This window comes from Varroa destructor, unplaced genomic scaffold (assembly GCF_002443255.2).
Source record: "Varroa destructor unplaced genomic scaffold, Vdes_3.0 BEIS01000005.1, whole genome shotgun sequence".
NCBI lineage: Eukaryota > Metazoa > Arthropoda > Arachnida > Mesostigmata > Varroidae > Varroa > Varroa destructor.
In genome coordinates this window covers 11,221,985-11,247,498 of record NW_019211458.1, presented here as the reverse complement: position 1 = coordinate 11,247,498, position 25,514 = coordinate 11,221,985, and the positions used below count along the sequence as shown (strand labels likewise).

Sequence of the window (25,514 nt, the reverse complement as noted above, 5' to 3'; positions counted from 1 at the left end):
ATTTCATTCAAATAGTGTTATAAATATTAAAAACAGTGGATTTAATTATCAGACAATAGAAATCGTGCTTCGCATTGTAGGGGTAACGGTCCACCACGCATGATCTCTCACTACAAAAACCAATAGTTTATCAAACACTGTTAAAAACAAAAACAGACCAGTAAAAATGGCATGTACCCGTACGGCGTAGCAACATTGTTATCCTGAGCTGATATAATTTGACCTTTTAAAGCAAAATGTATGTTTTCTACGTTAACTCCTATACTTGGAGTATCTAGAGAACCATCATACGACTCAGCAACTATAATTTAGGTGCGTACTTCTATAACAAAGGACGTGCAGTGCTGGTTTGGCGGGCGTTCTCATGCATATGTGGGCGATAAAACGTTTTTTAGCATAACTGAAGTACGCGTACTTAATGTTACTACAGGTTAAGAAACCGGTCTACTTTGTTTTGCGGCCTAATCCATAAATCAAGTTACCTGGAAGTTTAAATTTGCGTCCCTCATGCAGTCGCAGACGCAGGATTTCTGCGGAAGGCTAGCGAATCCATCGTTCAGCTAATACGATGAACCCAAGAATTTTATAGCAAGCATACAAGTGTATAGAAATTTTAGGAAAATCAGCCAAAGCTATGCTGAACGTCTTGTTGGAGATTTCTAGCACACATATATAAGCAGCTATGCTTAGCTACAAGCACTCATGTTTTTAGTCAACTGTTTTCAGACTTACTTTTCTTTCCTTTCCTTTATTTAATATCTCGTTGACTTGTTATAGTTAAGAGATTTTTATTTTTTTCTATATTTCGTTCGTCGTTTGGCGGATACATGGATACGATAACTTGCTCTGTGCTCAACAAACCGAATTATCGTTTTACTTCTCACATATTTTCTGTTAGTAATGGATTCTGCTTCCGAGAGTTCAAAGTTCGATTGTTCGATTCCCAACCTTACAGTTTAAGAATATACGAAACTCGTTCGATAATTTGAACTTCCGAAAGGAAAACACATAGTTTTAGCACCAGATGACTCAACGTTTATTTTGGCAGTTATTCGAATCCTTTGCGTAATATTTTGTCTGTACGTATAATATCTATTATAAACATGCTATCTGAACTTATGCGTGAATCATCACTTTAAATAATGTGGATAATATATACAGGTGAGCTTTTCTCTGCGTACAGACAAACATTCATTTAACTTAGTTGTTTATATATTGTATTCTGTTGTACGATGAGATTTAATTATACATAATTGCATATGTCTATACTAATGTCTTTCGTGTGCGGTCACATATCGATGTATATAATATATTGACGAGAAGAACTGACCTTGACAAGAGATTGCCTAGAGACATCTTATTCGAGTGAATGCCAACTCCCTGTAGAAAGGGGAATAAATTCGTTGCAAAAAGCATATTCAATCTAAACTGTATAACACCATTCAGTCTAACCTTACTGACGATACTCTATTATTCAGCCCCTACCTTGTCTACTTCCCCCAGCCTTCGACTCTTGACAAGCGTTACATTGTCTGAACGGAATTAACAAACCAAATTATATTTGTCAAATGCGTCATAGTCCCTTAGAGACACCTACAATTTCCTATCGAGCTTGATAAAGCGTTTAATTTGAGTGAATGGAATCGGCACATCAAATCGTCCTCTTCTTCTTGCGTTGTGCCCTCTTTCAATGCTCATACATTCGATGTGGCTTAGTTTCCTTCAATTGATATATTAACTAAGTACATGGACATATCGTTTTCTATTCGCCAGTGTATAATAATAGCCAGTGTTAACAGGGTTTTATCTATGTAACCGACGCCAAAGGCTAACAGTGCGCTAATATCGTCTAGCGACTCTTTTCAGCTCAGTTCAGTCTTTGTTTCATGGCATTGCGTCCATTCTTATCTTATTCGTAGTAGATACACGTTGATTTACACATTCGTTCTTAAAACCTCGTTTCTATACACATGCAAAATCTACACTGGTAACATTGCAACATCTTTTCACTATGTTCATGCACCATTTCATCGCACTCATAAATACATGGTTGAGCCATGAGGCAATAGAACAGTTTAATGCCAATCTAAAGTCGTTAAATGTTCACAAGTAACGTATGCTTATAAACAGTTCATTCTGTATCTATGTAAATATTCAGCTGTACATTTATCTCTCTCGCCTTCACTCACGTCCAGCCAGTTCAGCGGCCGATGCTGGTGACACCTCATTCATCCATCCATTCATTCATTCATTCGTATTGGCTCCACAAAGTGCTCTCGAATTTTCGGCCGATCTCAAGGTGTCATTGTTTACATGTGGCACGATCGAATGCAAGATCATCTTCGTGGTGTGAGCTGCAGCCGTTTCTGGAGTACGATTAAATCGAGGGAGGAGCTTTTAAAGGTCAATTGGTGTCCACTTTTCGTTGCGGCCCATTTTTCTGACTGGTCATCTTGAACGTATTTCGGAAGAACATGTAGAACACGGAGCTGGACTAGCGATATTTCTCGCTACTATTGAGTGAAATTAAGCGAATCTTCTAACATATCACTACATTATGGAACGAATTCAACTGGGGCCCACGTATCTTTCTACCTAATCATTTTTCTCCAAGGCGATTCGAATTACAACTACGGAAAAAACGCTTGAGTAGGGAGAACTGGCACTAAACTATGAATAATATGAGAATTGTCTTGCACTTGACGGCTGCCAAATATGCTCTAGAAATAGAAAAAGCTCGCACTATAGCTCTATTGCTGCCAGTATATTTACTATGGAAGTTTAGAAAACGATATCTGCGTCCAATGTCACCGCTGTTTCGAGTCCGTAGGCTTTTTGTTCATAGTCGGACTCAATCAAATTTAATGCTAGGTAGGTTCAGCCAGTCGTCTGGATTTGTCGTTATACACAAGAATGCATTTAGCGGCACATCATATGTTATAGAGTTCCTTATTAATATCAGCAGAGGGGAATTCAATTTGACGTTGCCAGATCTCTTGGCATGAGCGTTGCCAAATGAAAAACCACTCATATTAATTAGCAAAGACTAGTTGACGTTAGTAGTAAGGGCAATAGAGAGACATTGAGCAAAATCGACTTTGTAAAGGATTCCGGTTAGAGCTTTTTTGATGGAGTCAGGCGAAAACCCGTCACTGCAACGAGTGAACATTAAATCTGCCTCACTCATTTCGTTTTCCGTTACTGTTGTTGTTGCTGTTGTTGTTGCTGCTGCTGCTGTTGCTGCTGCTGCTGCTGCTACTGCTGCGGTTTATCGTCAGTTTGGAGCGACGGTAAACTGAATAGAAGATGCTGAAACAGTCACCGATGGCTTGAGCTTTTGCTATACTGCGGTGTCCCTCGGCAGGACAGCGAGCAGGCTTTCATATCGCGTACCACCCAATGAATGCATACTGCAACCAGGAAACGTGACGAGGGCAACCCAACGTTGATCGGAAGGTTAGACGTGTCGACGTGCAACAAATACAATTGTTTACCGTGTGCAACTACGATCATTACTATTGTTATTGTCGCATTGTTAAGAATTCGATACCGAAACGAGCAAGTGCTAACTTAGAAGCGTATTGTGATAATATGTGGCTTCAACAGAAAAAAGTCTTAGAAAACGGTGAGGCATGCTAAGACGGGATAGGGAACCGGTTTGAGCTGATGGTATTTTTTTTCTCATTAGATAGTGAGTAGAAATAGAGATGCTTAGCTTGACAGTTTAAATTGCTATTTTTTTTAAGAAGTGAACCTTATTTAGATAACACAGAACTAATAGCACAGCACAGTAATATCAAATCGCTCCGTAGCAAGTAACGGACCGGATAGCTGTAAGGGAAAGTTGAAAGGGAAAAAACAAATACAATCGCTCAAGCCACCTAAACCCCATCGGCGAAAGCGAGCGTCTACCCTATACATGCACGCTCGTAATTACTTCGGTAACTCATTCTGTATCCACCGCCAAAGCCAAACAAAGTGCCAGCAAAACTACTTTCGCGTACAGCAGCTCATCGTTCGATTTCATGTCTATTATCATCTCAAAATTGGCAGCGCTCACGTTACTGAAAGCATGACGATAGAACTTTCGCCATTATTACCTGCATGAGACATCATGGTTACATATGTCTCAGACGAATATGGTTACGCAATCGATACAGTACGATATTAGTATGATATAGCACAACTTATAAGCTACAGCTATTCATATCTAACTTATAAGGAGACCAGTTGAACATGATGGAAATCTTGCAGGCAAAATATCATATAATGTAAAGCTCATAAACCAAGCTACCATCCAGGAGGTACGAATCACTGGCCTTAGAACACAGAACAAATACATTGTAACCGGCCTAAGCTTTTTTAAAAGCCGTGGGTCGTCAAATAAAAGTTTTAGAATGTTCGTAAAGTAACACTCGAAGAAATAATCGCTACTTTCGAGAGATGGATCGCAGTCAATAGCTCAATCATCAATCAAGCAATTGGTGAGAGTTAATAAGTCCATTGTAAAGCCGTAGCATTCATAGTAATTCGCCAATTTGAATCAATCAAGGTTACGGTGTTAAATTAGATCATATAGCATTGCTCAATTTAGCTGCTAAATATTCAATCGGTTTCAATTTCGTGTATCAGTGATCAGTTGCGAAGCGAACATGCCTTGTGGAAGCAGCGACTGCGGAGGCCAACGAGCCGCACGAGAGGCCGGATTTCATGCCGCTGCCAGCGACCGCGCGGCTTCTTCCAAATTCCCCGGGCCCCGCGTACTTTAGTGATGAAGCCTTGTCATAATCAGTCTCGTCGATCGAATCATGCAAATATCTGAAAAAGTGCGACCACGTAACACATGAACGTCTGCAACGGCCGAATAATGAGGCTAAACACCCTAGTAAACAAACAACCACCCAAGGACATCTGACAGCAACATCTTGGGAGCACTTCCGTTATTTGAGTAGCGGATAAAATTATAATAGAATGTAAACGGATTAAGCTAATCCTTTTACGTAGCTATTTTGGACACCACTGAGAAAGTCCACAGGCAAGATAAATACAGTAACGGTCGCTCTTTTTTTTTTTTTTTTGTTCTCTAGAGAACGTCAATGGCCAGCATTGCTGCAACAATTTAGAGCACAGTGATCTCTTCTACACTTTACGCACTCGTATCACGCAGATACCCCTTCTACCGATCAAGGCGCCCGAGCCGTCACTGCTTTTGAATGCGAAATAGAAGAGGTTCAGATCTTTGCGCGATGGGTTTTAATAAATACGTGATGTCATATTTATATATTTATAAATAATTCTAGCTTTTCTTTAATAACGCTTTGTTGTATAAAAATCACAAGCGAGCAAGGCTGATTCATTTACTGTATTCTAGAATCTTGTTTTGAGAATAGTCAAGCGTCTGAAAGTACAAAACAAATCCGAATAGCGAGTACTTTATGGCCGATCTACGTTGAAGGACACTTACAATGTGTACTATGATGATGAAAAACGTTTACAAGTAATGCCGTGACAAAATAAAATAAAAAAGACTGAAAGAAAGGTTGGTTGTGCCTGTAAACAGAAACCTTAGCATCCGATATTAACTCGCAATTAGCTTCTATTCTATTTATCCATTAACACGCCAACGTACGTATTTACAAAATGATATGAAGTAAATAAAATTTCGCTAAATCATATGTAAACCATCTTTCAGTCAGGGTTTTCATTTAACTCTTAAAGTGTCATTAAATCACACGCATTCTAGCCATTCCATGTTATGCGCGCAAGATCACGCCTATTGCAGAAGTCGCCAAGCCTTGGAAAATGATCACACGTTCCGCTAGAGCCGACGTGCGATAACCCGTCATCCAGCTCAAACGGAGCCAAATGTCGCGATCAAAACTGGAAGCGCCTTTCCAAGCGAAGAATTTACGCGTTTTGTGCTACCGAAGTCCAGATATCACGCTACCCACCGTTCCGAGTAGAGGATGATTCTCTTGCCTTGGTATTCTACTGTGGATTTCGTAAGACTAAGTATCCTTTGTCTGTCGGCCTGTACCGATAAATTATACCTAAAAAGCACTATCGTATTACAAATGCCAAACAGGCCAGTCTGTCAACAAAATAATGATTGAAAAAAGCGTGCAGCCCCAACATCTTTTTTCAAAGATAAGCAAAAACATTGTATCATATTCGGTAATGCGGCAAATTGTCAGGTTCCTTGAATCTGTAATATATAATCCAGATTTTAGTAAGTTCAGCATACGGGCGACTACCTACTAAAAGTAATGGCTCTATGAGATTTTGTAGAATGTATGTACTTATTGGTAAATTTAATATATATAAGCACAATTTCGAATCAATGAGTAAATCGTTTTAAATCGCCGCTTTCGAGCAAGAAAATACTCTAAACGTTTCCATTATCATTTACAGACATACTTATATACAATAAAAGACTCAGTATGAGAGCTGACCACCAATGCCAAACGCATTCATACGTAAGTCTTTCCCAGAAACTGCCGTATGTTGGGTTTGGAATCTGCAAGCCCTCGCTGGCAGATTTCACCAGTCTCAAACGTCGATGCGACATTCGGCATCAACGAGAACCTCATCATTTTTTGAGTATCAACATTAACATTGTGCTTTTTGTTTGTGTTCGGCTTTTCATTTAGTAAAAGTCATCATCGTACCTGGATGCGCGGCAGTAACAGCAGAAGCCGACACACGCGAGAAACAAAAATAGTCCCGCCATAGCTGAAACGAAGTACAGTGATGTTTTGTAGACCCGATTTTCATACTCCCACGGCAATTCGTTCCAGTATGGCCAGAAATGTTCGGCCCGGCCGAAAATTCCCGGAACATACTGATTCCAAAATTGTGCTTGCTTTTGACGATAGTCGCGGTACATGAAAGACGATGAATTCTGAGCCTCATAGTAAGTAGCGTTCAATGACAGATATTGAAGGTTACCTGAAAGAATGCAACATAATAGATATAATTATCCTAGTTTGACAAAATTCTGAGTAAGTTAACGGCAATAGTAAAGGATGCAATGCACGAGTCTATGTGGTCAACAACTAACAGCAATCTACCTTTAAGCATAGGTTTCCAGTCAATGACGCCGAAAAGAGCATTCGGTGTCGGAGTGCCTTCCTTAGCAAAATTAGCCCAGGCTTCCATAAGCAACTGGCTCATGTTTCGATCTCCGTCGCTCCAGGTCACTGACTCGAAGTTGTAGTCGGTAGGGTAAAACTTAGGATCCATGAAAGGTGCCCCTGAAACGAGGATTGACTCAAGGTCGTGCGGTACACGGTCCCATTCGCGTTGCGACTTGAGGAAGTAGGCCGAAGTTAAGGAATAGTTCATCACGTACTGGTACACTGGCACGTTGATTTCCAATAGCAGTTTCACCATCCTATCCATAGGCGCTGCGTACAAGGCGTCTGAGAACATCTGGAATGAACCATTGAATCATAACGTCGAAACCAACAACTTACGTTATTCTCCTATACAAATATTACATGGTTGTCCAGTACGTACCCACATATCTGAAAAATCACCTCAAACCCGCAACCTCTGTGACGCGCACACAACTTACATTCACGTATTCTTCGATAAGAAGAGATGAATTGTCTGGCTGCATCCAGGGCGTATACATGAAGCGAATTGCGTCAATGATCGCATCTTCGTTAATTGTATAGTTGTAAGTTTTCGCATAGGCCCGAATCTTTGAGTCAAATGTATCCCAGGTCATTTGGTAACCGATGTTGCGAAGCTCTTGGTCTTCCTTTGCTATAAATGAAGCATCATTCCTACTTACGCCGGTCATGTAGGCAATTTTTTCGATACGACCAGGCAGGGGCATCTGAAATGTTTATTCGCTATGTTTACTTGCCTTCAAAAAAAAATTGCCTTTTTACCAACTTGAACAACGGTCTCCACATGAATTTGGAAGTTAAAATCTTAGAAGGATAGACAAAATTATACCTTATGCTCAAGATAAGCGAGTGGGGTGTATGGCATTACGGGGGACTTGAATCGTGTATTTCGATCGAGCACTGGTCCCCAAGGGAGCCAACCCCGTTCGGGTTTCACTGTTGTCAAAGTGAATTCAACACTATTATTGCTTTTTCTGGAATAAAATAAGATGTCAATGAAAATTTAGTCATTCCAATAGACTTCAATTATGAATTTACAACAATGATCGGCATATGCGCATTCAACGCACTACAACAAACTACAGAGTAAAATTCACCCATATGTAAATACGTATGATCAAAAATGACATGACGGAACGGGTTGCGTTGGCCTTGAGGCCATTAGGTTAATATACAAAATATACGCCCAGGTACACAGTACCGCTTCAGACACTCAACGAGCTTCCAGCTATCCATAGCCCAGCATCCTATTTGCTCGCCATAAAGACGGGAGATATTTCGCACAAAAATCGCATCATCAATTGAGGCCCAGTCGGCGGTTGCACTTCCAGACATTGCAATCACGCGTTTGATGTGCACTGCAAAAACGAAAGAATAAACACTTAAATATGACGATAATAATAACTATCCTTTAACACAAGGCCGATGCACTTAGCACTCTATGTAGGTGTCGTAATAACACTTAATTATAGATTTGTATTATTTAAAAAGAACATACGGTCTTCTCCATAAATCTGTTGCATGAGATGAATTCCAGCAGCTGCCGCTCCGGCGCCAGGTCCAAAGAGGGTGATTCGTTCTTGATCACCTCCAAACCTATCGATATTGTGGTAAACCCAATGAATCGCTGCCCGTTGATCCATTAGACCATAGTTCCCAGCTGTATACACAAAACACAACGTCGGATGAACTGCGCTCTTGGCGATCGTAACAGGACGAATATTATTTTCTAATTTCATATCATTCATCAATAGATAATGTCTTTCGCAAGTCGTTCGGCCCTTGAACATATACTCTGAAGTTATCAAGCTCAGACGCTGTCTTCGCTCAGAGTTCTAATTTCATTAATTACGAAAGGCTTACCTGATGAATTATCTCCGGTTGATAGAAAACCGAGGGCGCCAAGTCGGTAATTGAGTGTCACAACGATAACTCTCTGAGATGCGGCTAGCATGTGTCCTGGGAACAGATTGCCGGATCCGTGACTGAACTCTCCATCATGCAGATACACCATGACCGCGGACCGCTGCCCACTGTTCACTTCATCCTATTGTAAAGATCATCGTCGTTATGAACTGGCTTAAGTCAGTCGTTTATAATACAGAGGTCAACGTACAACATACCCTTTAGAGCACACTGTATCTATACACAAAACGTTTTATATTTTAAATGCATTTAGTACATACCGTAAGCGACTGGTGAGTTACGAAAGTACTAAGGTTGTTGCAGGGACTTAAAAATTGACTCCGAAGCTCGGCTTAGGCCACTGCTGTTCAAAAATTAGTTTTCCTTTAGACAACAGCCTAATCTAGCAAAGGCCTATGACGTGGCTACGGCAAATATATACGACTACAGAGAAATACGCTTGCATTGCATCAAATCACTCGTTTTATCTTCCTTCTCTTTATCTTAATATCCACTAGCACATTATTATAATAGCCTTCGTTTTTGTGTTCTGATCCTTAATATACTCCCTATCGGTGACTACTATTCAGATTCGCTATTTGAACATGACAAGGTTAGTGTCACTCACATTAGGCGTATAAATATTGAGATAGAGGCAATCTTCGCTGATATGACTTATGCCTTTCATCGAACCGGTGAAATTCGTATGTTGCAGACAAGATGCCCGAAACTTTTTCGCTTCAACGTTACCACGAAACTGGATAGGCTGAGGGTCCTGAGAAGAACACAGTATAAAGACGTATGAATGCATACGAGTAATACTAAGAATTTACATATGACACCCATTTTCAATAATAATTGTAGCAAGATTTTGTTACTACTTGTCAGACAGACGCACAGAGAAGCTTTCTTGGTCTTCATGTTCATTACTAGCTATGTGCGTCGTTCACATATGCGAGACATATATCGAATAACCCACTCTGAGTCGATAAGATCCGAGAGGTGGTTCAGCATAAGGAATTCCTAAATAGACAATCGCCGAAGTTGGATAATCTCTTTTCGGAAGTTCTTGTCCACCCTGATGAGCCGGTCGATCATCTCGTTTTGTTGACGGGGTATCGCACATGTAAACAACCTTGCCTGCAATCAGCGAAAATGGTGACTGCGCGTATTTCACTAGTAAGGAGTGCGATGATATTTACGCTGGCCAAAAAAGGCTAGTACGCAGTGGCTGAAACTATACGACGATGCATTATATATATACTGTTAATGTCCAGCATGACATTTCATCTTCTATTGTTTTGTCTGCTTAGGGTGTTCGAAATGAATCAGTGTTCTAATCAGAAGTGGAATTCACTAGCGCTTATTTTAACAGAATTTATAGTACGAAGTTCTATTGTATACAGCAAACTTTCTGTTGCCCCCTTTTTCGACAGTCCTGAAAGCTGATATTCTCGGCCAATGTCGTTCCCTTTATTATAATCTTTTTATTATAATGGATAAACCCCTTTTTTGAAATCCAGATTCTATATTCATTGAGCTTATATTCGGAATCGCCTGTAAATCCAGTGTATGTAAGCTCTTTAATGCATTACTTGTACAAATTATGCTTCTGCGACCACTTCCTACGATAGATTCCTATGCTAAATCATTATATTAGCAAATCCGTTATATCATAAGAAAAATCTGTACAAGCACTTTGTTAGGTAGCCTCCTTAGCCCTATCATTTATTATACACCCCATTTATTGTAGAAACTACGGCTACCCCTTAAAGTTGAAAGTTAGTTCATGCTCTGTATTTTAGAAAGCACGCAAGTGAGACCCCAAAAACCATTACCAAATGTTTCAGTCTATTCGATCATTAAATAGAAGACGTTAAGCTTCTAACTTGATATATATTAAAACTAGTTTAAATATAATGTGCAGCACACTTTGAATGATTCATATGGCTTTTTACAGTAACGGACTTTTATAGCTATAGGGTCAAGTCAATTAAATGAAAATCTTTCAGTTACAAAGGAGTACATACAGGTCAGTATACCAAGCGACGTTCCCATACAGGGCATAAGAAATGTAAAAATATGGGGACTTCAGGATCATCTGTGCGCCTAAAAAAATGGCAGTTATTTGGCGATAGCTCAGACTTACAAGGGCGCAGTAACTTTTTTTCGGTGTTTATAATGGCTGCGATGGATAACGAGTAGCACATAGTAGGCACAGAGAAATTAAAACTTTTCATTGTTCTTAATTAGTTGTGCTTTAGCTAGTGATGCACAATGAGATCGACAAATGCAGTAGGCACTCGTGTGCCAATTCAAGCAGTAGTTGTAGAGCCGTTACAGTTATATCTTGTTTTTTTTTTTGTTCGTAACCACCTTAGCTACTAACGCCGTCATTGCCCAACAAACATTAGCATCTACTTATAATGTGCAGACAACATAGTAGATTCCAGCTTGTAAAGCGCGGACCTAAATTCTAGCGCGGGATAACGCGTTAGATAATTAGACTAGGTATTGCTGTCACCACTGCAAACAGTTCTAAAACTCGCCGTTGCAATACAGTAGAGGCTCGATCACGTGACATGATCCACGGGTGACCGCAGGGATAACTACCATATCAGCGCATCGGCGCCTGTTTTATTACAATACCCAAGTAAATACCCGCCTGTAGTCTCCATCCTTCTTTTTCTGCTGCTGCGCATCGACTTGGCTGGCGCCCGTCGAAGATAAGCTGAGCAACGCGCAGGGATGGAATCAACTTTGAGAACCGTCGAAACTTTGTCATAAAAAGCTCTACTTTTATTCCCCGAGGCAATGCCTCCACTCCATCGCTAATCTTATTAACGATGTAGCTAGCGGTTCCAACTGTTGCTGTTGGCCATTGTGGCTAATTCTCACGCTAACGACGCGGATGACACCTCTAAATCAAGCACTGGGCACGGCAGCGTCGTTCGAAAGCAAATAACGGTAATAGTCGAGAACGAACAATGCAGACAGACACTCATCAACTACTCATTACTACAGATACCGTTCATATTGTTCGTCGGTGATAGCTGTGGCAGGATCTACCTCATACAGTCTTCAATATAGTGCAGCAGTTACATATTGCCCAGCGTCTACAGATATGGATGAGTAGCGCGTTGTGTGTAGCAAATACATAGCAAAATGCATGACGACCAGCGGCTTTGCACAACAGTAGGCGAAAGATTTTCAAGCGAAGGCGGCGAGAAATTACTCAGTATTAAACGCAATGAATATGATGTAGATTCGGTCATCCGGTAAGTTCATGTCAACCAACAGTCTGGATCGTAACAGGAACCGAAGGAGGTATAAAGGTTCTATGAGGTTTCTAGCCATCGCTCTGGACCAACTGCTCCAGTAGCGGCAAGTTGGAGAAAATACTTCTATAGAGGGATGGCAAGAGTACATATCGCGCAACATGTTACCGGCATTTGAGTGAAAAATCGCTGCAGAGAATCGTTTCCCTTTGAACGTGTAACTTTGATCATGCACCGGAAACGAATTGATCAGGTATAGTTGTGAGCAGAAGCAAAAAAGGGTGAAGGGGCATTTGCTGTTTAAGGGGCAAAGTTTGCTTCAGACTGGCCGTGACTTTGAGAACATTGCGAACCGAATAGACGGATGCAATAATATGCTCACAGGGACATTGTGCTATAGCTCGTGTTTCCGCGGGATGAAGTGAGGCATAGCGTCGGAAGCTTCAAACCAGAGTCTCCGGTTGCATTATGGCTGGACATACTATATAATACAGCATTTTACTTGTAAAGTTGTTAATAAAGTAAGTTGTTATACCTTATTAATACTTCTTTTAGCTTATGCAAAGGTAACACTGATGATACTAATACGCTGTAAAAAAATCACCGATTACTGGCGACTTTAAATATTATCGCAACGAAGTGTAATTCTCTGTTGAATTGTTTTTTCGAATTCCTTATATAAATCGATGATATAGTATAGGCACACACTGCTGTGATTGGTGCCTGTAAATAGACCTTTGTATTATTATGATTTTATGTTTGCAAAGTATTTAGTAATAAAATAATCAACTACATTTGCACAAATACAAATATAATAGCTCGCTGACCTTCCGAATTTCGGGGACCCAGTTTTTTCTTATATTTTTCAAAACGATATAGGATACGCCGCACAAAACTCTAACGAAGGGGTACAAATCGTCTGGTAATGTACTTGGGGGTGATCACTTCTTGATCCTTTGATTAAACTAAGCTTAGCGCTTAGTATTACTACTTAACCAGTTCATAAAACTTTTGAGGTCAAGCTAACTTTTAAAAACGGCTCTCTACGGCACAGGTTGCAACGTATTATGCTACCTTTCAACTAGTAATTTATTCTCTCGGCCACCACTTGAAATATGTTATAATTCCTACCCTGTTTTAGCTACCTGTTATCCATTATCTGAACTGCTAGAATTATGCCTGTCCATAGTCCCATGTTGCGGTCTAACACGTCACCCCTGCGCAGTAATTACTAAGGCAGATAACAATGTCATATATAAGAAGTTGAATGATATCAGTTCTTCGGAATTTCATAGTGCTCAGATTTTCCCTGAGTCATAATTTCATTTTAACACGTTAACGATCTGTAGTTAAAGTTTCTGCTACGTAATCCCTGCATTGAACGAACAGGGACCATTTGGGGGCGGCTGTCTATCAAGAAGCGGCATCGGCGACAAAAATCTATAGCCATATTTGTTGCACATACATTGATTCGTGTGTCTCAGATTATAAACAGTGAAGTCGTTAAACGACAGCTGTGATTAGACGCGTAAACGTGTTTAACAATGGCGATATTGCTTGATCTGATACGTTTTGCTACACACAGGCCGCAAATTGTATTGATCCAGTACGTACTTTAGAAAAGTCGGCACTTAGTTTTAGCCAGGATCAAGGATGTGGCTCTAGCGAATATGCTAAAAAACCTTTTTCCGAAGCAACATCCTTTAGATTCAAAGTGTGAAACAATCAATGCCTGTTCGTCTTTTGCGTCATTTATGTCCCTGGCTATTTTTCTATTACTATTATCCGACATATGTACCTATACATATGTAATACAATATGTAACAACTTGTTCTCGCTAACTTCGGTATGCGTTGCTGTCTTTTTTAGTCAACTTTGAATACAACACGAATAGACCATCTGTAAGAGAATCTCATGTCCTAAAAGAGAAAGGTTTTTGTTTTTTACGGTATCTATCTTTACTTCACTCCTTGTGGCTATATACGGAAAAGCGTAAACAGCGCACGAGCACAAAAGTGCTTGGAAGCTACTCTTCTTCTTCACTGGAGACCACCATTCTATATGTAATAGTTAGGTACCGAACGTAAAACACGATATATGGCAGCTAACAGAGTCCTACGATCTGCTGATTAGTATCATTATACTATCATCATTGTGATTATATCTAGTCGACATGCTTGGATTCCCGCCAGTTATCGCTGAGATGATGAGCAAACCCAGGCCACGGAGTAGATAATAAAATAAAATACGAAAAAAACAAACGTTAATCTAAAGGTACGCAATCTCGCAAACAAACACATTGGGGTGTTGGCTTGTCAGTTTACACCTGCTAAGTTAATTATTTTAATTGCGAAGAATAAAGCATAGACTATAGCTTATACATTATATGTTGAATAATGCTATAACTCTATCCGAGTTATTGAAACACACATATATCGCGTCTGTTAGAACCTAAGAAAATAAACCATTCATTAAACTGGAATTACAACAATGAAGTTAACAACAACGAGCCGCAACAGGACCTGCTATGTTACCAGTAAATGGCCGCTTATGGTAAAGTTCTACTATGAATTCTAACTGAAATAAACACCACGTTTGTCAGCCTTTAGATGGATTTAGGGCTATTATAGACAATAAAAAAATGTGCACATCCATCCTGTCGCCCGTCGACACGGTGCCCCCTTCCCCCACACTAGAAACAAAGCCAGTGACATCTCACTTCACTACATCCCAAAAAAGGAACAATAGCAAACGATACATAAAGGCGGATACATTAGAGACATATATTTTACGTTGCAAATAATCTTTACGTGGAACCACCGTCGAACGAATCAGAGGTGCGGACACGGAGTAAATGGACTAAAAGGCGATATCGATATTAAAAAATGGAACAACGGTAAAAATATGAACAGAGAGTACACAGAGGAACAAGACGAAAACAGAATGACTCAACAACGAAAATAATGTTCGAAATGGCTTTTTTTTCGCACGATTCTGTTCGTTGACTTCATGCTGTAAAACCAAATAGAACAAATATAAATTGATACGAAGGTTTAACGGGAACAAACAGTTTATGGAACTATGGTCTAACAGTATTGTTCTCACCCGATTATATAGCGGCTGTGTCGTCAGCACTCAACGTTAAATCAACTTAATTGTTTCACACGCACTACTTATATGTAAGTGTGTCGCAAATAAACGCCCCTTATGCTGCCTAAGTGGATCTGTCTGCGTAAGGGAAAAGTCGGTCGTGTATGAATAAATCTATGTAAGCCCATGTGAGTGAGCTACGAATTCGATAACTGGCCATGTTTATAAGAATAAGCTAGTTACGCTTTTAGTGTATAATTAATATAGTTGCTTTGTTATGTAGGGCAGATATAACACCGTTGGAAATGCTTACGTTTCTAAGCATTTTTACGAAGTGTCAAAAATCAGACAACCAACAAGTCTAGCAAACCAGTATTCTACGGTCAGTGCAAATCTAAAAGAGAGTTTTTTTAGCGTGCAGGTAGAACAAGCTAAGCAACCGGAAGGCATCCACCGTTTGCCAAAAATAAGGAACTTTGTTAGGTACGCAAAGGCCTTGACAGCGTTAAAAGAGCTATTAAATCCTTTTCTTTTTAGACAATGATCCCGAGAGAATGTTGGAATTTTACAAAACCACCATGTGTTCCTATTAATAATTCTTATTTTGTCCTGAATATACTAGTAGTTTCATAACGTATCCTTAACGCCATGAATAGACTAAGTAAAACCTGGCGCATATGGGTAGTTGATGAAATACCGTATGACAGCACTTTTATTCGAACTAGGACATTCGTCATTTCGGTTACAATCATAATAGGTCAAAGTTCAGTTTTGTTAACGCATGACGTCGAAAGTGACAAACTTACGGCGCATAAGAATTCGCAATTGCTCATGCTGCAGGGCTTTTTTTTTTAACAAATAATGACCAGGACAGCCTTAGATGACTACCATACGTTTCGCGAGTTAGGTAGTCAAATCTGTTCGGTTACACAAGTATAATGCTACATGTCCTTCATGAATCCGAAAAGCAATAGGTATACCGTGCCACATATATTTGCAGTACTTTCTGTACTCCAAATAATGTACTGCAGTAAACAGTCACCTATCAGTCATGTAATATATACTAATATACGTATGTCGGAATTTGTATTGATGCAATTCCTCAAAGCAACCCCTGCAAATACCATATTAAACATAAAAAAAAGCTTACACCAGTGAACGGTCTTTCAATAATCTTTGGTATTATGCATGGAAATAAATACACCCTAGTCAAGACGACCTACGTCCACCTAAACCTCTTTAATGAATACTATAATAGCTTTGAATAGTCATTGTAACAGAAAGAGATGGTTTTCATATACAAGTGTTATTGCTAAAAGTGTAAATTGTAATTTTATCGGTTGCGGCTACCGACCTATCAACTTTTTTCCGGAATACGTTTACGTTCACTTGAGTTTTTATCTTGATTATCATTTTTCATCTTAGTTCCATCTGTAACAGTACACCCATCTGTTATCATGTGATAGTCTCCATTTATTCGTTTACAAGCCCATGTTTCTCAACCAACTTTCGCTGTCCCTATGGACCGTCATACACTTTTAATGACTTTAGGTGCTCGTCCCATTATCGTTAGCTACTATGGTCCAAAATACTAGAATCATCGTTAGCGTAGGTGCACGCTAAGACTAAGCGGATGTATGTATTCCGCTATCTGTGGGATGCACGTTGCTTAAGGGGCGTGAGCCACCAGCTAGTCTGCATGCAAATGTCAGTAGATCTAGTGTAGTCCACACTTAGTGCAGATCACCATCGCTACAGCATTCGCATGATGGGACTGTCATCAGCAGAGTGATGCGGGAGACAGGTTTAACGAATCAACAGTAACAAGATGTTCCGCGTTCCCATTTTTCTAAGCAAAACCAACCCTCTTAGTTAGTCACTTGCTTAGCAAAAGAGTCACTGCAGCCAGTCACAGCCACTATTGCAGCTCAAGGGGTTTCCTTTGTTCCTAGTGGCGTGAAAAGCGCGTTTCGTGAGGGATTTGTTTTTAATCAAATAACATCGCTTAGTTTTCAGAAAACTACGACAGCCAGTTAGAACAAGTTTGTTTAACTGACGCTGTCGTTTCACCGTAGAGTACGGTACTGGTGAAATCCTGTTGCAGTGTTGATGAGCACTGACAGCTCGGAAGGTTCATATAACGAAGCCGGATAAGGTGGTCGTTCGCCAAACAACTCCGTACTTATCACTGATTTATACCTTGTTTCAGTACGAACAACATATAAAACAGAAGAAACACAGTCTTCTGCAAAACTCTTACTTCGAAACACAGGTCTCAGGTCTGCCATTTTTTCTATTAATAAGAAACACACACTTTTTGTACTACTTGATATTTTGAATTTCTTCAAGCCCATTTCTTTGTTTTAATGATGAGGTTTTATGGAAAAGTACTGACAGTAAACATGATTATGTTAAAACGTTGTAAAAAAATGGTCGATAGTAACTGAATTGACAAGGCAAATAACTACATTCGATGCAAGATACGTACCACATGTGTTTGTTTGCAAACGTAAGAGTTTACGCTTGCTCCAACAGGTCTTACATTTTAAAACGTCATGAGCTCAGCAGAAATCAACGCTAGGCCTTACTGAGGCATACATGCAAAGGTCAAGAATCTCTTCCGTTATTCACGCACTGGGTGTATAAAATTTTTCTAATAGGCCATATTTTCTTCACACCATCGGTGAAATACAGATCACCCAGCTAAGTACTTCTATTGAGATCAGCTATCTATAACTGACTACTCGTTGGAGATACCAATGAACAAAGATTAGTAATATAATTGTTTTTTTTTTCGTATTTTTATAGAGAAATCATCATAAATTTTCATCTTTAATTTATAAACGTTCTTAATCTTCACAGAGTACCAAATACTTTCAGCTTGATTTCCGTACCTACAGCTAGAGTCTAGGGTCCAGTAAACAGTACACGATATTATCGAACATACAGGATTAAGATGGCTAGCTTGTTATATATTATACATATAATTATAAATAAGTTAATTATAAATTAATCGTTACGAAATCTTTGTACAGCATGTAGCGCTCGAAAAGGAGGCTGTGGGCATGATATACATTTGTTTTGGGTATTCAATGATAATACGAACAGAAAAACCTCAGAGGTGCTTCACTCTGGTCTAAACACACTGCCAGCACGTAGCCAGTAAAAGGCTGTTGGTAAACCAACAATTCCACGAGGCATCGATAGCAATCATTCGTATTTATTCATTTGGTGGTTAGCGAAAACGTTGCATTCCATATGACTCACTAACTATTACCAAGCGGGAGAAAGGGATCATGACAGTAATTCAAGTTCGTCAAAAACGTCAGATGATTCATCGAGCTTTCGGCCATAGGAAGGCGTTGCTGGACGATTGAGATTTCGGCATCAATCCATAAGACTAATCCATTGTGGGTACGTTTGTTGAATGTTATAGATTATGATTTATAGTGGTGCGCGAGATCCTAGATGTTTCCCCTTTTTAATCCAGTTTGAGTCCGTAGGTTTGCTTGGTTCACAACAATAACATCGACTTTTATTCACACAATAATAATTATCACAACTGCAATAATAAACCTCCTGGTCTACCTCAACCTTACGCGGACACCCAAACCGTTAGCGCTAATGAATTAGATGGAGTATTTCGACCATAGCTGCCTGATGTTCCATAGGCTAACACTATATCTTACCTTCATACGTTCCAAAGTCAGTTACAACACTCTTTGTGAGAGGCAAATGCTCATACTGGAATACGCTACAACGGGAGTCACCATCCTCTTTGATTCGTTTCTCAAGATCAATTCCTGGAAAGCGATTCTCATATGGCATACGGCCATCAAGTATTCGCGGCCGCCCGTAGGCTGTGTAATCTGGCCGAAACTGCCCTTCCACTGAAAGGAACGACAGTAAAACAAGTATACAGACGGATAAACTTCCTCTAGGACACCACCGGCGCGTTACACCGACTCCGGCGCCTTCATTGGTGCTCATTATTTCACTACCCGAATTATCTAGCATCATTCACATTTCCGGCTTCCAACAAAAACAATATAGCTGTACTTCACTTAGACACAGGGATTCTCTCACGTCATCAGGTCAAACAAGCGCTCGTCATAGCCACCGCCAGTACACGTAATTCAGCTTAGCTTGAATTTTCTATCTCATTAAAACGTGTATGGTTAACGAAACTAACCGTAACAACAGTTACAAGTATCAGGGAGAGCGATCGTCGGCCCAAATCTCAATTCGCTTCATATACGCGCGATAGTTTCGTACGACGTTCCTATTAACGGTTGACTAGCACATAAATGACAAAGTTGTTGCAGCTGGTCGTACTGCAACGACTATTAGTAATAATGCTAATGCTTTTATTACGATGGCCGATAACTCTCTGACAGCTAATTTCTGTCATGGTGCGTTTCGGTTCAGGCTCGGCGCATTGTCCAATTCACGACACTCAGCTGTAGCTTTCTGTAAACCAGCCTACCGGCCAGATCGTTTGAGTCAGTCCCGCCGGAAAATCCGGTGCATTCTGTTATCAATTCGTCTTCTTCTTTTTCTTTTGCACCAACTACAGCCGCAATATGTAATATTATTACCAGCGGTTCGTTGGTCGTACGTTGTCTTTTCTTTGTCCTGCTGTTTTCGCGCCGTCCCTGCTTTTGTTGAGTTATTAGAATCTGGATGTTAAACAGTCGTCGGACCTGATAATGACCTGCGATTATATGATTTCAGCGTATGGGCCACGAGTTTAGCGAGAGATTTTTTTTCTTCTGCTAATTTGGCTTTCGCTTCTTCGGTAGTTTAGTGAGATAAGGGAGGAGCCATAGGTTTCTGCGTTATTCTGGCTAAATGCGACGTACAGTCGTCTCACCCATTTGGCTGGATGAACAGGAATTATTTTCCTCAATTATATTGTCACATAGTATACTAATATTATGTGCCGAAAAATATCACGACCTCTGGTCAAAACACAAATAGTATGAACTCTGTTGATTTACTAATCAACCAGATATTCTCATCAGGATAGTGTCGTGACTTTTTAGAAAGTTCAATCGGCAGGTTATGCTGTGCCAACGTTCACGGACACATCAAGGTGTAATAAACAAGCCATTCACTAGTTGCTGATCCAGAAGAGGTAACTCTTGACCACTCTCTTATTGCACTTTATGACAAACCCTCTGCGGGTCGACGGTCCTCTTTTTGTGACTTACAAAAGACAATAGGTCGACATAATGGCAATGTTTTTTTCTATGTTCGTTTTGACGCTGCCTCGCCACAGATATGTGGCTTCAGCAGATTGAAACAATTTTGATAAGTCGTCAACCTTGCCGTTCACTTTCTTTGTCTCTCACACTGTTACGCCCATATAGTTCAGCGCAGGTAGTGGTAAGCTGACTGATTGTCCGATACGCGTGCGTACTGAATGAGCGTTCATCGTAAAAAAGACATACGTATAGGCTCCCTAGCCGGAGACCTAGGTCGATACTGAGACCGTGATACTCTCGCCAGTAACATATAGTGATTCAAGCCGCCTGCAGTTTCGTGCACAGACACACAGGCGACTCATAGCAAGAACCGCTCACGCACTAGCAGCAAATACGCAACCGTTACTCTGTTATATCCTTGATCTTCTTTTCTGTCACTCACGCTATCCGCTAGAACTACTTCTCTTGGTAGTAGTACTCGTAATAATCGTAGTAGAAAGCATCAACACCTACAATCACATGAGCGGTCGAATCAACACAAGTGAATCAAAACAGAGATGGAGTAGTACAGTATCAATTTTTATAGATGCATTGCTTGTTGCTTCATATTCCAGTAGACTACAATGTTGTGTTGTCGATCGCGATTAGCATTGACATGCTGTTTGCTACGCGGCGACTGCTTCTTTAGACTTGTACCACTCATAACTCTATAGCGAATGCTTCTAAAATCTTCGCAATCCTTCGTTACTCTCCGAAGTAGCAACAGCCATGGCACTAACAGAGTCAACAGGTTTCACTGCCAACAGCAGAAGATCGCTAGTAGTCGCGAATGCCTCAGCCATTCCACTCGGTTCTGGTAGGCCGACAACTACCGCGGCTACGGTCGCTCGAACAACAGCAACGGTAGCGGCCTCAACGCTACCGCTGTCGTTATTTTGGCTCTACTATCAGTCGCTGACAGTCGACGTCAAAGAGTGACAACGGGCCGTTTCCTTGGAACCAGCGGTGGCGGCAGCACCACCACTGCTACAACAACGACGACGATGCCTACGATACACAAACGAGCCCTGAGAAGAGGAACGCGACGCGCAACGGCGAGGGGGAGTGGAAACTTGACGTTTGTTGCTATAGCAACCACGGATGACATCAGCCAGCTCAGCGTCAGCGGCATAAAGCGAGCTGGCGAACGGGCGACTGAGATAGTACTCGTTGGCTCTCGTTGGTAGAAAATGGTTGCTGGCCGTTTGGTAATGTAATGAATGAACACGCAGAGCTGGTGAAAGAAACTCGTTGTGCTTGCCTGTCAACTGCGGCGGTAGCAGCAACATTGGACATCAACGGACAGACGGAGAGACCAACGGCGCACGCTAATCCACCGATGCTTGAAAGGCACGTAAGGAACAATAAGCGAGGACTGTGGGGACGAACCTGCACAGGATATGCCCCGTGGCATAGGATATATAGTCATGATCGTTTGGCCGGATCAGTCCTCCGTCGGCAAGTTTGCGACTCTTGTTGCTATGGAAGGAAACCGGAAACGAAGAGATTGCAGCCTGTCGGAACTGCAGCTCTAATATACCCCGAATCTTAAACGAATAAACATGGAACAGGCAAAAAATCCTACCACAGAAAAAAATGTGTCACACACGATTACAAATCAATAGAACAACAGCATAATCCAATAGAATATATCACATATCAATACATAGCATATAGCGGTAAAAAGAAAAAGCAGTGTACGGTCCTGACGACAATAATCAATGCACAGAATAATGATCATACAAGAAAGACACGGATGAGACTATGAGCAACCGTATTTGCCGGAGTAGCGGACAAGTGAGTGACCGCTCCTCCGATTTTGTCCCGCTAGTACACCTGTCTGCCGTTATTAACAACCTGCATGGATCCGGATTCCCGTGAGTTCTGCGGCGATGCTTTACTCTTCCTAACCATGAAGACTCCAACAATTCAATCAATGACAGGAAGCTGACTCAAAGCAAAAATCATGTGACATTCCTATACGGATACATATGCTTACGGCTTGCTATTAATGGTTAGGACGGATTAGCAATTTTACAATACCGTCTATTGACACGATTGCCAAAAGCCTGCCAAACCTGTGTTGGATCTCGAACAAGCAAAAAAAAGTTAGGCCATTTTTAGCCTAGCTTTTTTGGCTCCACATGATGGTTTGTTCAAGCCCATACCCGTTGAAACATTGTAGCCAATTTATTGTACACAATGTAATATATGTTCAAGTTTGTTAGAACTCAAATCAACATAATTTATATACATAAAATCCAGCTGTTCACAAAACGGAACTCTTTGTTGAATTAAAGCTGCTTAGTCTGTAATAGCTTTTATCCGTAGTAACTGAATCTGTCAGCGTCATCAATAACGAGATCCAGAAGCTACGTTACTATGATATATTTCACGTAGCGTTAGCTGTTTCATAAACGACTGGTTATATTTATATGGACATCATATGTAATGATGATATTTACTTCAAATGATAGCACTCATTGTACCCATCAATCTGCAAACCTGTTTCTTTTGAAGTCATCGTAGAATAATCGATTTCTTAGTAAAAGTATTGATATCTGCCTGACTAGGAAAGTGTATATTTACTTAGTTATACAACAACGTTTACTATAATAATTTCAACTATTGTTTGAGTCGAGTTATCGTTCTGGCAAACACCGGATCAAATGCTATAAACGGATACTCTAACCAGACTCGTGCAATCCCAATAAGAGCCAGCAAAAAATGCGAAACTATTCTGTCCTTGCGACAAGTAACAATGCAAATAATATATCTGATTTGAAAAAAAATGACCTTCTTATAGTTAAAAATGTCTGAAAGTAGGCAGTGCATACCTTTGATAAGCGAATTATCTCAACACGAGCACAGCTGACAAAACGATCCATTCTTCATCCATAAATAAAATGTCCATGTTGGAAAGCTTTATGTGTTCGTAAATAGAATATTATTGAATTATACTTAATGGAGTTTAATCACGTGCAATGTTGCTACGCTTCTCTTGAAATGACCTACTTTTCATTGCGCCATTGCCTTGCATTTCCCCTCCCGTTAAATATTATCGTCACATGCCTAACAGAAATAACAAGAATGATGTGGGGTTCAAGATTGATTCTTCTCTCTAACGCCTCGTTGATAGCATTGAATTTAAAGCACCCTCGTCTTATAGATTATCATGGCGCACCAATATACGACAATCTGATCTTCCTTGATGAATTATCATCACCAGTTCCGCCTTTCTGGCAAAAACACACTCACTGTTTGTCCCGATAATCTCAACGCCGATCGTAGTCGCCACCTTATATGTGCCCTTTCACCTTTCGTTCATCGCAGCTGTTATAGTTAGTGGCTATAAAGGTCCATGCCCACCTAACTTAAAAGAACGGGTCTTTAGAGAAGTGCAACTTATTTTGTAGATTGAAACGAAATAGAAATATTACGAGAGAATTCGTCATTATCCCGACGCGACAGGACGAAAACAGTATGACATTCCTTAGAATCAATGTCCTGAAATTAGGTAATTAAAAAGATAATGCACGTTATGCTCGTACTATTGTAACTAAATGGAAAAAATAATCTATTTCTCGCCACCATGCTGATCGTATTATCGCTATGTGTGACTATAATTAGATCGCTTAGTTAAACCAAACTTCCATGAATATCGAAAACAATTTATGGGTGGGTTAAATAGAAGAATATTTGGTAAATGAAAAATTAATAAATGAAGAGCTCTATCTACAGAGGCTAATATTCTGGGTAATTTTGGAAGTCTGTTCGTAAACGAAATACAAGATAACAAGGACCTAAAAAACAGTAGAGGCATGTCGTTGCAGGTCAATGCAGGCGAACGGAGGTAGTTTTTTCGACGTCACGAAGATAGCAGTAAGGCAAGTAGCGACCTTCTACCTGTTGTGTATAAGTTAAAATCAATTGGTGCGGTCATATTATAAGTGAATGGATAATCTTTTGACATTTTCTTTAAGGGATCATTCAGAAAGCACCACTTGTCAGTGTCGCGGAACTATTGGGTAGTGTTTTTTGAAAAAAAGGTTTATAAATATTTGAATTAATTTTGTAATATGTAATAACTAATGATCTGAACTAAAATAGTGCAGCATGGATCGTATTACCAATATCTAAATTTTTCTAATAAATTTCTCACGACATTAGAAGTAGTTATTTTTATCTTGGGAGTGCAGGACATTCAGAAACTACAATACTACTATAATTAGGTACACTTACTCAAAACAGCGGGCATAAAATTAACCCTTTAATGGATGTAAGGTCACAGAATCAGTCGCGATTTCACTCGAAAATAGTCAGTCAAAAGCAAATCAAGCAGCAAGTTTGCTGAGATGTGGATAAAAAACGTACTAGCACACGATAACTACGTGATCCACGAAGATTTCTTAAATTTATTCTTGCAGTTTTATGTAGATTATTTGCATATTTAAGAAAAAAATCAGTTTCTCTCTCTCTCTCGCGCTGTATATATATAAGTTCTCTATCTGTCCTGTGCATCATTCATTTGCACATAACCTACGTTAACATATATATTTTCATAGACTATACTGGTCCGGAGATAGCTGTGGGCAAAAATGCTTTACATACAAAAAAAAACAGACCAGACAAATCTACAACACCACGGAACTACGCTTTGACAACGATCAGTTATTACTTACCTGTTTCTACGAGTTTTTTGAATATCATTTATACAGACTCTTATTTATTGTGAGGTTTCAATATTACGAACTAAATATATCCACTTTTTTTATGATACTAGAGTGTGAACACTTAACTCCTAGCGGTTCGAGGCACAGGAGGCGTATGCAATCTTTTAGTTCAAATTTTGCCGCGCT

The 25,514-nt window shown here is 40.1% G+C and overlaps 1 protein-coding gene and 1 long non-coding RNA gene across 10 annotated transcripts; one reads left to right on the top strand and one right to left on the bottom strand.

The window, feature by feature from the left end:
- Positions 1-1,012: 1,012 nt before the first annotated feature.
- LOC111252125 (neuroligin-2-like) lies at positions 1,013-25,455 on the bottom strand. 9 transcript variants are annotated; one of them, XM_022809594.2, is made up of 13 exons: positions 19,602-21,684; positions 19,099-19,299; positions 10,021-10,181; positions 9,670-9,816; positions 9,000-9,183; positions 8,635-8,796; positions 8,338-8,494; positions 7,966-8,110; positions 7,577-7,843; positions 7,071-7,431; positions 6,669-6,948; positions 4,657-4,818; positions 1,013-3,410 (listed from the first exon to the last, which is right to left on the bottom strand). In XM_022809594.2, exons 2-13 carry the CDS (start codon positions 19,235-19,237, stop codon positions 3,341-3,343), a joined length of 2,235 nt encoding a protein of 744 aa, XP_022665329.1. In that variant the 5' UTR covers positions 19,238-19,299; positions 19,602-21,684; the 3' UTR covers positions 1,013-3,340. The 9 variants fall into 9 exon arrangements, with proteins under 9 accessions (XP_022665329.1, XP_086847954.1, XP_086847955.1 ...); XM_086991828.1 differs by lacking the exons at positions 19,099-19,299; positions 19,602-21,684 and adding an exon at positions 25,338-25,455; XM_086991829.1 differs by lacking the exons at positions 19,099-19,299; positions 19,602-21,684 and adding an exon at positions 23,493-23,648.
- Positions 3,406-5,691, top strand: LOC147755271 (uncharacterized). Its single transcript, XR_015329506.1, has 2 exons — positions 3,406-3,625; positions 4,633-5,691. It is a non-coding gene; the product is annotated as an uncharacterized LOC147755271 (long non-coding RNA).
- Positions 25,456-25,514: the final 59 nt, after the last annotated feature.